At 40.9% G+C, this 14,620-nt stretch overlaps 1 protein-coding gene across 2 annotated transcripts; it reads left to right on the top strand.

Annotated features, from left to right (window-relative positions):
- The first annotated feature begins 389 nt into the window (after positions 1-389).
- On the top strand, positions 390-9,095 carry tnfrsf1a (tumor necrosis factor receptor superfamily, member 1a). Of its 2 annotated transcripts, none has more exons than XM_080767214.1 (10): positions 390-480; positions 1,221-1,323; positions 1,474-1,585; positions 2,239-2,367; positions 2,486-2,641; positions 2,966-3,044; positions 4,387-4,454; positions 4,904-5,103; positions 5,227-5,338; positions 6,050-9,095. In XM_080767214.1, exons 2-10 carry the CDS (start codon positions 1,258-1,260, stop codon positions 6,361-6,363), a joined length of 1,236 nt encoding a protein of 411 aa, XP_080623340.1. In that variant the 5' UTR covers positions 390-480; positions 1,221-1,257; the 3' UTR covers positions 6,364-9,095. The 2 variants fall into 2 exon arrangements, with proteins under 2 accessions (XP_080623340.1, XP_080623341.1); XM_080767215.1 differs by having other exon boundaries at positions 458-484.
- The last annotated feature ends 5,525 nt before the right edge of the window (positions 9,096-14,620 follow it).

The raw sequence follows: 14,620 nt of genomic DNA, 5'->3' as shown, positions 1-14,620 counted from the left end.
ACAGCAGTAAAAAATAACTTGAGTGATGGATGGGCGGCAGTGCATTTACCGATAGGCTATATGAATATGAATATGTCGGACTCGAACATGATTGGGAATAATTGTTTCAAAATGAATAATATTGTCGGTCAAAATCTAAATTAGATGATCTAATTTAGATCACGTGAGACCTGAAGTGTTCGAAAAATCTTTGAAACGTGTCCTAGTGTGAGAGGCAGGCCTGACTGAGTCATATGTCTTTTAAACCTCTCTTAAACCACTGAGTCAGAAGATGCCCGCTTATACCTGATCTTACCTGTGCTTACATGTGGCTTGCTGTGGTTTATCATAATAGACCCCAATGTTACGTCACACTAATAATATCATATAGGCCTACTAGAGAATTTCCTTGAAATGAAGGCGTGACGCGCCCAGCCATTTCCCGTATGCGACCGCCTCCTCTCCCGGAGAGTCGGCAGCCAAGTCACAGGAAACAACACGGTAGGTAACTAACACTCTCTGTCTCTTTTGTAAAACCACGTCAAACTGTGATTTAAGATTGTTATATTGTGCCAAACAACATATCGCGGCGATCAAGTTAAAGGTGATGGTGGTAAACCTCGCGTGTTATTATTGTGGGGACGGATTCATATCAGTCAGGCAGTCAGCCTGGTGAGCCCCGGCCCGGGCGTTATGCTTGATGTGGGAACCGAAACCAAATACTTATGATCGCATGATTGAGTGGCTGTAGTGGCGACTTTGAGAATTTGATGCTCTACAATACATTTCGCTATAAGCACTATTTTAAAACGTTACAGTATATACACTACTACTTTGATATAAGTTGTCTTGCAGCAACAAAACATGGTTACAAAATACAATGTAAAAAGTTGAAAAGGTTGTGACCGCTGTCCGCTGCAGCATATGATTGCTGATTTTTTTTTAGACGTTGTGGAAATGGACATGAGCATCTGCAATGTAATACAACATGTATAGCTCAGCTCAGTTCAGCTGTTAACAAAACACCTGAATAAACATTGGTCAATCAGATTTATGCTGTGTGAGTGCATACACTTCCTGGCAAGCAAACATTCTTGAACTTGCACACTTGGCAACAATCAGGGTTGAAATGCTTCATACGTTTTTGCAACGGCACACAAAAAACTTGCCAACTGTGTGTCAATATGTGATTAAAATACTAGCTTGATTATTCGTATTTAACCACCACAAAACACTTGCAGGGGTGTTCAGATGGCTTGACTGACGGCTGTCAAGAGGATGGATGGAATTGGCACTCGAGGGAAATGGAAGAAAAAGTGCCCTATTGACGCATTGGCTTTCTTGGTGAGATCCACACTTCTATTTGGTAAAAAAAATAAATAAAATTCTGATATTATTTTAGGTTAACACTCAAGCAGGACATTCAGTGTCCTCACTGGATGATGAATGGTTATAAATTCTCATTGCTGGTATTTCTGTCTGTTTGTTCTGCAGTGCATGTTAATCCTTGCATCTGGCACACATACATCACAACCTTTAGAGAAGACCTGCAATCCTCCGCATTTTAAGACTGACAATGGGATCTGTTGCAACAAGTGCCATCAAGGTACTGTGATGTATTCTACTGCATGTTGCTGTCCACATCTCCACAAGCAGCACAAATTATTTATATTAGTATGTATGCAAGCATGCACTTTATCAACACGGATTAGTATCTTTTACAAATGGAATGATTTTGGTTGCACAATGAAATGTGTAAAATCATGCAAATCTCAATTTTAAGTTGCACATTTCATCATTGAACTTGGCAATATCCAAATGCTTAATTTCACATAGACTACACTGAAAAGTTGATGTAAAATGCTAAATCTTCCAAATCAACACGCATACCTGCATGTAATGTAACCCCTCTACTGTAACTGGATGCAATAGGCGGCTACTGAACAGCACCCATGCCTGAGGGAAATGTACAATCACAGCCTCTAGTCATAAGAGTTATCATCACAGCCCTTCTTGTGCTGACCCAGGGGAGATGCACATTGGAATTATAGATCCCATGAAATCATATCACACTGGATCTTTATCCAGCAATTGATAAACCATAGCATTACCAAGAGACCCCGTGAACCCAGAATTACCGTCCACCTCTAGTCTGCACTTAAGTAAAACCCTGCTTAAATGCATTACTTCTAAATACATTTGAGATGTGACTATTGGAGAGATTCTGTGAGGTCTAACTATTCAACTGCTGCTTTACAGGATATAAACTAACGAAAGAGTGTGAAGGAGACGGCCGTCAAAGCACATGTGAGCCCTGTGAAAAAGGGAAATCATACAATGCATTCATAAACTACTCTCCCAACTGCAGAAGCTGCACGAAATGCAAAGGTAAATTGTTATCAAGCAGCGATCGTCTATCACAAATGAAATACACATTTTGTCCTCTTTTGTTGTCATTGTAATTAGTAGTAATAGTAATGGCTTCTCTCATTCTCCTCCCCTACAGATAGAGATGATAAGGAGGAGGAATCGAAATGTACCACGGTCAAAGATACTGTCTGTCGCTGCAAAAATGGCTTTTACAAAGATAAAATAGACTCTGAGACATTTCAGTGTCTCGGATGTACTGAGTGTGGAGTGGGACAGAAACGAGAACAGAATTGTAAGTATCTGAGTGATAATAAAACTCCAAACCAAATTGGTTTGATATAATATCAAACCGATTTGGATTTGATCTTTGACAAAAACAATATTATTTGTCAAAGATCAAACTTCCTTCACGATTAATTTTTTGTTAGTATTTGACTAATTTGTTAGCCTAATTTTCTGTGATTTGCTGTATCTACTGTAAATATGCATACTGTATATTCACATACATTATTAATTTAGTTTTTTCATTTATTTCATGTCACCATTGTACTCTTGGCATATTTTGTCTTGTTTTTATAGTCTGTAATAATCATTGTGTTATTATTGCTGTCCATAGGTACACAAGAACACAACACTGTTTGTAGATGTGCGGACGGCCACTACGCAGACAAAAGCAAATGCCTACCGTGCGAGCTGTGAGTGATTAAAATATTAGACGTCTAAAACAGTTCTGCTTAATATAACTGTAGGGTTGGAGCAGGGAATGACACGCAGTATAAAGTCATGAGCAAACTCACGATGCCGTAATGTAACTATGTATGTGCCCACATGCTACCCATTCCAACAGGCAGAGCCCACATATACCCATAGAATTGAAGCTTTTCATCACATCTTTGACTTGCTTGGGCCAATTTGTTGAAGTACTTTTTAGGGGAAGTTGAGCTGAAGCTGCATGTCTTGCAACACAACTTGTTCAATCTTTCCATGGGATGATGCCAACAGAGGTCTCATTGATGACTAACACCGGGGCTCCACCGGGCACGTTGGATCTCCGTCGTGTGCGTCAAAAAACGCAATGCAACGCAACGCAACACGGGCAGTGGAGCCACCCTTCATTGATTAAAAAGGGAACATTCCCTGATGGTGACGGATTCTCAGTCTCTCTGAGAGAGACACACACACACACACACACACACACAGAGAGAGAGAACGCGCACGAGGTCCAAAGTTTGTTCCGATGCGGTTTTATCAACTTTATTGAAATGAGTTGGTTTTATAGACTATTTACCCAAGGGATAAAGGTTATATATATTATTATCTGATAACAGACAGTGTCGGCAAGTGCTCTCATTGGCTTCAATACAGGACTTCTCGGGACGGGCTCGCAACCCATTTCATACTGTACGATGTCCAGTCGGCGACAGAGCCAAATATCAAACCTGCTAGATATTCAGAAGACGTAGGGGAGACGTCGGCGAGCACTTTTATCGGCGCTATATCTTCTCGCAGAGCCTTTCACACACAGCGAGCAAAATCTCGGCGATCAAAGCCCGATCTTGGGTCAGATCGGGAGTTTTGTCGGGGAGCGCCAGCAAATATCGTGCAGTGTGTAGTGTAAGAGCACTAAGGATGTGTGGATTACTAACTTATTGCATTTATAATAGCCTATAGCAGTCCTGTAGCAGGCCTTATTTTACTTGAAATTATAAACTGATCATTTTCCTAAATGTTGTATTGATTATGAATAATCAGTTTGGGGGACAATTAGTTTAGTAAGTTGTCCAAACATTCTAGATTAAATGACATGTTCCAAAAAAAAAGGAAAATAAATGTTCCAGCTTTGTCCACATGCCAGTGTATAAGCGTGACTAAATAGCAAAATCTAGATTTTGACAAGTAGCCATTTCTGTCACAACATGCACTTTAGATGTGTCACGCCATCCTGTTGAGAGAGTGCAGTCTCTGTCTCAAATACTTCCTCTCTGGACATGTTACTTCCTCAACAGTAAACTGAAACCTCCTGTATGTTCTCCACAGCTGTACAGCCTCCGAATGTACACATCTCTGTCCATCTGTCGATCCTTCCACCTGTAAGGATCCAAACTGTGAGTTCATGACATTTATGATGCCTACGTCACTACGTCACAATTAAGCAGGGGAAGGGACAGAAGAGAATTGGTTAGGTTGTTAATAACTTTGTTTATTTATTCATTTTGGCGTCCTCCTGTAAGGTCTAGGATACAGCAGCTGATTGCATTAAACGACATTAAACTCACTTCTATTATAGATAATATCAATAAATTATCACTTTTTGTCTTGTTATTGGCATTAGTACATAGTACAGTAGTAGTAAAAGCAATTGTAGTAATAAGCAGGAAGAGTACAGGCTTCCCTCTGTAGAATGTTTCTACTTTACTACTGTAGGGCAGGCTATATAAGTAATGATATACTGGAACTTGAACAGGCCTGTAATGAAATTCACTTCATGGCTTCTCTTTGTTTGCATCATATTTCATGTCCATTTTGACTCCTTCTGATCCTTCCTTCCGTGAAGCTCCGAGTTGCCGTGAGGACGGCAACAGCTTTTCGACAGCCTTGCTAATTGGAGTCAGTGCGACAACAGTGTTACTGGTGGTGGTCGGCTTCATCACGTACAAAGTGACTAAACACACGACTACCAGGAAGCTCGTAAGCAGCATATCGACCGACACGAACGCCACCTCCGTCACTCCAGACTCTGCGGACTGCACCGAGGTATGCCAAAGCCAGGAGCTAACTTTTTGGCATGTTTTGTCCGTTATTCTGAGATAATTCAATATAATATGTGCATAAAAATGCAATGTGCTTTTTGTGCCCATCCCCCCCCCCCCCCCCCAGGTCCTGATAGACAGCTTCGAGGAGCATCCAGACAATGTGTGCGACAAGGCATTTCCTCCAAGCTCTGTGTGCATGCAGGACCCCAGCAACCTACCTGACTGCATCCCAAAGAGTATGTTACTTGCTTGTTTGTATTTATTGTTAATTATGGATCCCCATCACTACTCGACACACTCTTGTGCGCGCGTGCGTGTGTGCGTGTGTGGGAGACGGGTGTTCCCGTTTGGCGGGAAATGCGGGACAGTTTTAGGCTTATGTTCCCTGACCACCAGAATAGGCATGCTGGGGTTCACGTTGTTAATGCAATTCACAATGCTGTAATGATGTTTTCAAGGTTCATTAATGATATTAATGCAATGACATATTGCTGGATAATGTTAATACTTAATATTGCACGTGCATATGTGTTCATGTTGAATAGCTACAGTAGTGTTATTCGCAGGACATTGTTCAGTTTGTGCGGGAAGAGGTACAGACGGTTCAATTTCGGGATTGTCCCGCGAGATGTGTTAAGGGTGGTCACCCATCACTTTTGTGTGTACTATATTTATACATACTTGGGTGTATATATATATATCGATACCGTAATGTATTATTTATTTTATACTGTGTAATGTACATGTTTGTGAATGCATTCCAATATTTGGGTTTATTTATAGGCACACTTGTTGTGTACTGTACTGTACTGTATGGGTGTACGCAAGTGTGCCCATCCGTCCGCTGGCATGTGCACAGTCGGATCTCACAGCAGCCCTTTGTGTGGAACTGCCCTCTCATCTTTCTCTCCCTCTCTCTCTCACTCAACACTCTCCTCCCCCTGCAGTCTCTGAGTTGATATACACGGTGCTGCATCTGGTGCCCGTGGCGCGGGTCAAAGAGCTGGCGCGTAAACTGGACGTGCCGGACATTGAGATCGAGCGGGCGGAGGCTGACCATCGGCTGAGCAAGGAGGCCCACTACCAGATGCTGAAGGTGTGGGCAGACAGGGGTTTGAGGGTGGGTGGAGCAGCTTTGGTCGGCAGAGGTGATGTTCAGCAGCAGCAGCAGCCCTGGCTGCAGGAGCTGCTAGCTAAACTGGAGGACATGAATCTGGGCCTGGCCGCCCAGGAGCTGGAGAAAAAGTACAGCTGCCAATGAGAGGACGTGTTTGAAACGTGCAGACACATGTACATAATGTCTGTGCCTACTGCTAATACTCTTTTCTTCTTCCCGTCTCTGTATTTCTTCTGCCTTATTCCTGTTGACTTAAGGCTGCAGCATACAGTACGTTAGTGCACCGTTTAAATTACTTTTAAAGCAAACAAAGCAACAAATCTTAGGCAAAGCAACGTGTTTTGTGCTTGTAGATCTGCTATTTTCACTAGTTTGGGTCCCAGCCTCAGGTAAACGTCTAATCTCTCTTTTTGGCGTTAAAAAAAAGTTTGGCGAGGTCATAAGAACAAAATAACGTAATTGTGGAGATAACTAATGAATGCACTCCCTTGCCAAAGTTCGGGCAGTGATTGGTCAGAAAGTCGAGGTGCTAGTGTGGTGCCGCCGTTTCCGGTATCCGACGATAACGATCATAACATACCAATGGACAGTTTTGAAGCACGGTTGGCTGAAGGTGTTAAACACACAACCGAATGACACTTCATTCATGGAGAGAGATACACGTAGCACACACTTTGTCCACCGAGACGTGGCGTGACGAAAACAAAGAGTGGAGATCCAGGTGGCGAAATCACTGTTCCACTGTTTGACTTCTTTTGACGTATGCTGGCGATTCGCTCTCTAGCTTGCTCTCTCTCTCTCTCTCTCTCTCTCTCTCTCTCTCTCTCAAACCGACACACACACACACACACACACACACACACACGGGTCACACACTAGCACTCTGCTCGCAGAAAATGGAACAGTGGACTCTTGAGACCAAGTATTGCATTCATTGAACTACCAAACGGCCTCAAGCACATGAGGGACATGGTGCTACAAACTGTGAGCAGAGATCTAAAAGTTACCAGAAAACATTATGTTTGTTCTGTAAGCAGTGTCAACAAAGAACACCTCAACCCCCCCACCCCCCCTTGTCCTGCGCACCAGACACTGAGCCACTGGGCATCATGATCAAACTACTGAGGTTATGATTCCAATGATCATTCAAATTATCTTTTGCTAAAGCGCGTGATCCGATCATTGACTGTGGATTTGTCTTGATAATTCGGAAGAAAGAAAATAGATTAGATTTTATTTTATTGCACTATTTGCATACATGGTGAATATTTTCAAATACATAGTTATAATTAGTTTTGCAGTCAAACGTCTATTATTCAAACGGTTATGCTTGGACAGAAAGTAAGTGTGATGGAACCAGTGTGATAGCGGAGCTATAATGTTGCCGAGTTGAATGGCTTGTGAGTGCATCTTTACAAGCGACCCAGGAAAGCCAGTGACAACATCAACACTATAGTTTGATTGTTAGTTTTATCGAGGTGGGCACCTTGATCTTCAAAAATGTAGACTTATTTAGTCACAAACATGGGGGGGAGATATATACAGTATATAGTTGTGATTAACACAGCAACCATGTTTGACAGGCTGTGTTCCTTCTACAGGGAGGTGACGGTTCACATTATTTTAATGAGCCAAACTGGTGTATGCATTTCTGATCCACAGTGCTGTCTCAGCAGTGTAGTTGTTTTTGTTACTGAACAATATAGGCCAGTTGAACAAACTATGTCTTTTTTAATTGTCATTTGTCAGATATACTGTATACTTTATCCATAGAATTGTTTGAGACATGTTTTAAGATATGAGTTTATTATTATTTATCCTGTGTGTGTATTCACACCTGCAACATAATTTCTAAGGAAGAAGAAGTTTAGGGGAATTATTGCTCACGTGACTAAAATGAATAATACATCTAGTAAATATTTAAAAAAATTGCTTGCCACGTGTATAGCTTGCCACATTTTTATAAATTCAAACTGATTTTTGTATAGTTTTTGTGTATTTTATAGATTCATACTGCATGAACGATCCTGCGCAGGTGTTCTCCACCGCCCAGGAAGAGCTCAGACCCCAGCTCTTGTTTTTGCACAGTCAGTGTCATTAGCATGGCTTAAAGCGTCATCATACTAGCATTATTCTCCGAGGCAGACAGCGGGACACACCCTGTCTCTCAGTCACCCTGTCTCAGCCAAAGAGGGTTTCACCATGCCAGTCTCGGCTTGCAGCAACAGCTGAAAGGTTGTTGTACACTTTGACCACATTCACACGGTGACCAAGTTGCTCTTGCACCATACTCACAAGTCCTCTTTACCATAAAATGCTAAGAATGTTATTTAGGTAGCATTTTGTTAGGGATGCTATTCTAGTTTCTTTGAGGCACTGAATTGTTTTCTTTGCGCTCCATCTAAGGACCATCATTATACTATTGTTTGTTCAAGAGGGTTGCCATTTACTCCAATCTTGGCACTTAAGTGTAGATGTAAGAGCAAAATGGCCTCTAGGTAAATATGGTCAATGAAGGTGTGATTGGTTAAAATGTCTGATTTTGTAGATTATAAACTAAACTAATACTGTAACTATTATCCAAAGTTTACCTGAAGGCTGCAGATCTAATCTAATGTCTAACAGGTTTTTAGCTTAAGGGCATGTGTTTGTATTTAGTTTTCTATCATTGCTTTTAAGCACTTTTTTATTTTTTCCATTTATGACTGAAAGAAATATATATTTGAAAAACGGAAACAGAAAACAAGCATGTGTTTTAAAATTTACATAGAATTATATTTTGGTGAGCAAACTAAAGTTATGTAATGTACTGTATATTGAGTTTCATTGTTTTGACTTTGAACTTTTAAATAAATAAATACTATATATATTTGAAAGCGGTTGTAAGTGTTGTCAGGAAAAGACACAACCTGGCATCGAGGTATTCATTAAGCCTTAAGGGGTGTGTGTGTGTGTGTGTGTGTGTGTATTGACCGTGAATAATAATTTGTGCGTTTATGAGCATGTACTGTAACAGTGTGTGTACTGTATATCCTCTGGCATGCTGTCTCTCTACATTCCCTCCCAGGTAGCAATATCACTTAAACAGCACCTCCTCTAACCCCATCCTTCACTTTCCCTCTCGTAGGCGTACTGCTATTTTATTGGCTTTCTTCATCCAACCCAATATCTCTGTTTGCTTTCCGCCCTGTGGATACTGGCACTGACCTTAATCACTTCCCCATAACTGCGTACCTGCGAACCGTCTCCGCTCTGATGTCAATCAGCCCTCGTTCTTTCTCTGCACATGACCCTCTACGGTATGTCTTTGCCCTGTTATGCAACAGACCTGAAATGACTGCACTCACTCCAGAAAATTGCACACACACGACACAAGGTATCTCCTCCTGAAGTGATCACCTGTTTGTTCTCGCTGATCAATAAGCCTGATTGACGTCCAACGTCTGAGTAGTCAATTATCACCCAGCTAGGTAAACACATTACAACACATTAACCAGGACTGAGCACTGATTTGTTGGCTCTCTAATCCAGTTGTTCTTGTTGGGCCAGTTGCAAAGGGCAGGGGTGCAGGTGAGCGAGAGAGAGAGAGAGGGGGAGCGAGAGAGAGTGGGAGGGAGGGAGGGAGGGAGGGAGGGGACAGACAGAAAGAGAGGGAGAGAGCGGAAAACTGTCAGAAACCAAAGATGACTGTGTGAAACAAGATGGATCTAACTAAGCCCAGGTGAAGTGGTGTTATTTATTAATTATAAACCCATGTAATTATGTAGAACATGAGACAGTATTTATATTTGTGATGTTTTGCCTTTTAAGTTACAGTATGTCTTCACTTGTTGATCCACATGTTTGTCGTGTTGTACTGCTCTGTGGGGCTTGTGTATTAGAATTCCAATGTTATCTAAGTTCAGACATGTCCAGTGTTGCAGTGACCGATATTTCTACTGAGTGAAAACGGTTGTCAGTCACTTGTGCTTTGGAGCCTGGCAGTTCCATAGGGTAAGTTTAATAGCAGGAATTGCTGGAATATACTATAGCCTACAGCAGTGGTTCTCAGCGTGTATGATCAGGGAACCCCCAGGGGTCCTTGAGGGCCAGGGGTTTCAGGGGGAGTGAATGACCGCTAAATGACTGATAGTTCATCTTTGTCATTAGTATGGTTACATGTACAGTAAATACAATTGGAGAACATGCAAGAATGTCTATTTTGATCAGTTTCACTGATATCTCTAAAGGAATTCTGGAGAAAATGACAGACTATATTGGGCCAATTCATGTCTAACAAAATAAGATCTTAGATTTGGAACAAATGCAAATCGTATCTAATGGGAGTCGATGGCCGAATAAACATCAAATTGGAGAAAAGAAAACTGGGTGTACAGTACTGTACACGTGTACATTTGCAGGCAGTGCTGGGCACGTAAATGCATGCATGTTGATAGAGTCACATTGTTGATTTAATTCCACAGTCCACACAGCCTCAGTTATATTCATCTACAGAATCAGAGCCACAGAAACCGTGTATAGGCAGGTAGGCCTACTGTATATCACTTACTGAGATTGTGTGTGTGTGTGTGTGTGTGTGTGTGTGTGTGTGTTAAAATATTAAGTCTTTCTCGACATAAATTAGCTTGTAAGAATAATAATTAGCTTATATATTTCGATTGGATTCTTGTTGTGGAGGCAGTAGCTAGCTAGCATCATAGCAGGAATCTTTCATAAAAAATAAGTCCTAGATGGAGCATGTTCTTCATGAACCCAGACATAGTGGCAAAATCGGGTTAAAACTAACATATGACCTAAACCACGTCATTCCCTCTCATTTGTCTGTCTCCACAGTGCTGTGTCTTCTTAAATACCATGCCATAAATATCTTTCAAATGATCAATAGATGTTTGCTGTGAATCACATGCATTCCTCTCTGTGTAACCAAACGCTTCAGTCGGACATTGTGACGCTATTGTAGGTATGTAGGAACGGATGAGAAGGCTGTGCTGCTGCTCTGAGCCTGTGAGGTTCTATAACATGCAACTATCTGTATCATATTCACTGTTTTGAACTCTGGTGGATACTGTTTACATACGTCACCTCTCTGCTTTTATGGCAGAGATGTTTCACTGTCAGTATGGGTTGGTTTATTGCATTCAAAAGTCAAAGTCGTACGATTTGTCAAACACGTTACATCTCTTGGAGCGGTAAGCTGCAGCCAAGGAGCGGTGAGCTGCAGCCGTGCCGCTCTGGAATCATTTGATTCGTTGATTTGACCCCCCCAATCCAACCCTTTGATGCCGAGTGCCAAGCAGGGAGGCATTGGGTATGACCCGGCCGGGGATCGAACCCCAACCTCCCAGTTTCAGGGTGAACACTCTAACCACAAGGCCACTGTCTGGTTGGAAACATTGGGGAAACAAGTCAGACGTGATAAAATTTGGCTCAACATATTAGTTTGTAAATAATTTACATTATCTGACTGACATAGGATATTTCAATAGAATGCTTATTATACTTTTAGACATTTTGAGAGTAAATCACAGGCACATGACTTCGGAAACTCTTTCCATTCTTCTCTGTTTTCACTGACTACTTTCCTGTTCCTTTTGGATGAGGTGATGTGTTTCACATGCCTCGATGGGCTCTCAAAAATATTTTCCCCCCAGTTTTCCAAGGGTACCCCCGTTTCCCTGACTGCAACTAACTATGATTCTATGAAGCAATGATAGAATATTACAACATTAGAACATTACAAATAATAAATGAAGTGAAAGAGAGAATTAGGGCCTCCTGAACAGATTTAATTTCAACTCTCGCCATAACATTTTAGTAAGTCCAGTTTTGATGTCAATATGTTTGAAAATACAACAGCATAAACACATATAAGTATTGGTTAATATTTAATAAACGTTTAATACCTTACATATTGGCAGGATCATTGGCAGGTTAATTAAACATTACAATAAATTAAATTCTTAACTTTCTTTCGTGTACCCTCTATCCAGTCTATCGTGTACCACCATGTACCTCCAGGAGACAGTACACATACATACCCCTATTTGAGCCTTGCACTGTCTCTCTCCGAAGAGACCTTGAACAATTACAGAAGCTCCTGTTCTGTTAAAATGCTCCTGTTTATCTCTGTTCAAAAGGGAGTATGACTGTGTGTCTGCTGTCTCCAGATAAAATATCCCCCCACACACACACACACACACATACTTTTTAATAAACTAAATGTCGTCCTCACATTCAAGGATGTGGCCAGCACAAAACTATTACACAACTATGTAAAGTATGATTACATACAATAATAATATGCAGTTATACCACGCACATCTTTATTTATTCACTTTTATAGCGATATAGTTATTGAATATAAAGCAAATCTTGTACATGTATTCAGATCGGCGGCCTCCGTCCATTTGGGCATCCTTGAAATAAAAAAGTTTGTTAGTTAGTTGCTGCGAGAGTGATTCCTGGATCGCTGCCCTCCACAATTTCCGGGTTCTTGAGCTCTGCAGTGTTGTCAGCCAAGCTGTCGCGCCGCAGCACGTCTACATAGGTGGTCCACTTCTTTCCCCTCCTGGCTTTGCCCTGGGTTGGCTCCCATAGGGTCAATTTACTTGCCTCAAGTTCTGGGTGCCCTGCCAGCCTCAACCTTCTCTCTCTGACTTTGTCCGTGACCCATGGTAGGTCCCCATAGAGGTCCACATTTCTGATGCGGTCCGTCCATGTGACACCTAGTGCCATTCGTAGCATTCTTGTGTAGACTCCATCCAGGGCTTTTTCCTGTTGTACTGTGAGGGTCCATGTCTCGGCCCCATACGGTCTTCTCCCATATCTGATTTCCACACTCTCCTCGTCCCGTGCAAGTTTGAGAACCGCTGCTAAAAACCCATTAAAACCGGGAAAGCATGCTGTGTCATCTTAGATTTTAGCTAGCCTACTGTATATACCGGTATAGCAATATTAGCAACATAAGTTTAAAAAAAAGGATTCAGAACAGTGGTTCTCAAAAATAGCAGATGTACAAGCTCGCAGCACCAGCTCCGCGGCCAAATACATATAATTTTGGGGTTTCTTGGCACGACAAAGTTTGAGAATCACTGTTTTAAATAATGTTTGATATATACTGTAGGCCTCTTGACTGCATGGTGTGTAGTCCAGTCCTACAAGATGGATACAGTAGTGGAAAGTAAAAGTACAATACTTAGTACAATTTTGAGGTATTTGTAGTTTACTTGATTATTTGCAATTTAATACTTTCACATTTTCTCCACAGATAAATATTGTACTTTTACTCCACTACTTTATTTATTTGAAAACTTTAGTTACTTTGAAGATTTGGATTATTGTTACAAAACATAGGCTACATTAACCACTACCTGTATACCCTGTATTACATTTCGCCCATTTGAAAATATTATTTCAAAAGATTTTTAGACATTTGAAAACTTTAAATGGGTCATTCGGCACAATGAGTGGGCCTACTTTCTACATTTTTATATCAATAAATTTGTACTTTGTACAGAGTTTGATACTTCTACCTAATAAAACATTTGAGTAGGCTATACTTTCCCACTACTGGATGGATGGCATCTGTAAAAGTATCACTACCATGGGCAGGGGACTCTAGTCCACACTGACGTGAGTCATTGTAGGCAGTGGTGTGTGAGTGGTGCATGTTTTTCCACTATTGCCACACACGCACACAAACACACACTAAAAGTGAACCATGAATATCGTAAAATCGTATAGCCTACTTCCCCATTTGTTTTCTTCTGCTTTGATGCCTGGCATTGTGCTTTGCATTTCCTTTTGTTCCATAATTCATTTATTTTACCGTACTATTTAGTAGGAAGATGTTTGAAAAGAACTTCCTCAGCTCAAATTGAAGGATATGTTATTGCATTCTCTCTGCCTCTGGCCACACATATGAAACGTTTAAAAGGTTGTTGACTTTAACATACTCCCGCTTATGTGTCATTACAGTTATTTATTTTGTAATAACACTGTTTTATTAGTGTTGTTACAGTTTTTATTACAGCTTTTATACATTCATGATTTTGAAATATCAAGTATTGATAAAGACTTAATTCAGCTTTCTATAGCCTATACTATAGGATATATAATAGCCTACTATATATTTAATATACCTGTGCTATGTGTGGCTACTGGCTAAGGAACTCCTTATATTGACAAATCATATTGAATTATCACATTCAAATTATTAGAACTCATCAGTTAATGTATCTGTAGAACATTGCCTAAAGCCCATGGTTTTGAACAGGTCAACAACAAAACCTCTCTTTGACAAGTCTGACTGTTAACCCGGCTGGGTCAAAGTTCAAGTTAAAGTCTTTATTTATCAAATGCAAAGTACAGGCAGTAGCCGTCAATGCTGTCAATGAAATGT

Source organism: Protomyctophum bolini (assembly GCF_963924005.1).
Source record: "Protomyctophum bolini genome assembly, chromosome: 7".
NCBI lineage: Eukaryota > Metazoa > Chordata > Actinopteri > Myctophiformes > Myctophidae > Protomyctophum > Protomyctophum bolini.
The sequence above is the reverse complement of the archived record's forward strand: the minus strand, read 5'-3'. Positions and strand labels throughout refer to the sequence as shown.

Coding starts and splice junctions, on each gene's coding strand:
- tnfrsf1a (XM_080767214.1), top strand. CDS start 1,258: ATGGATGGAATTGGCACTCGAGGGAAATGGAAGAAAAAGTGCCCTATT. Junction 1,586..2,238: donor TTGCAACAAGTGCCATCAAG/GTACTGTGATGT, acceptor GCTGCTTTACAG/GATATAAACTAACGAAAGAG. Junction 2,368..2,485: donor AAGCTGCACGAAATGCAAAG/GTAAATTGTTAT, acceptor CCTCCCCTACAG/ATAGAGATGATAAGGAGGAG.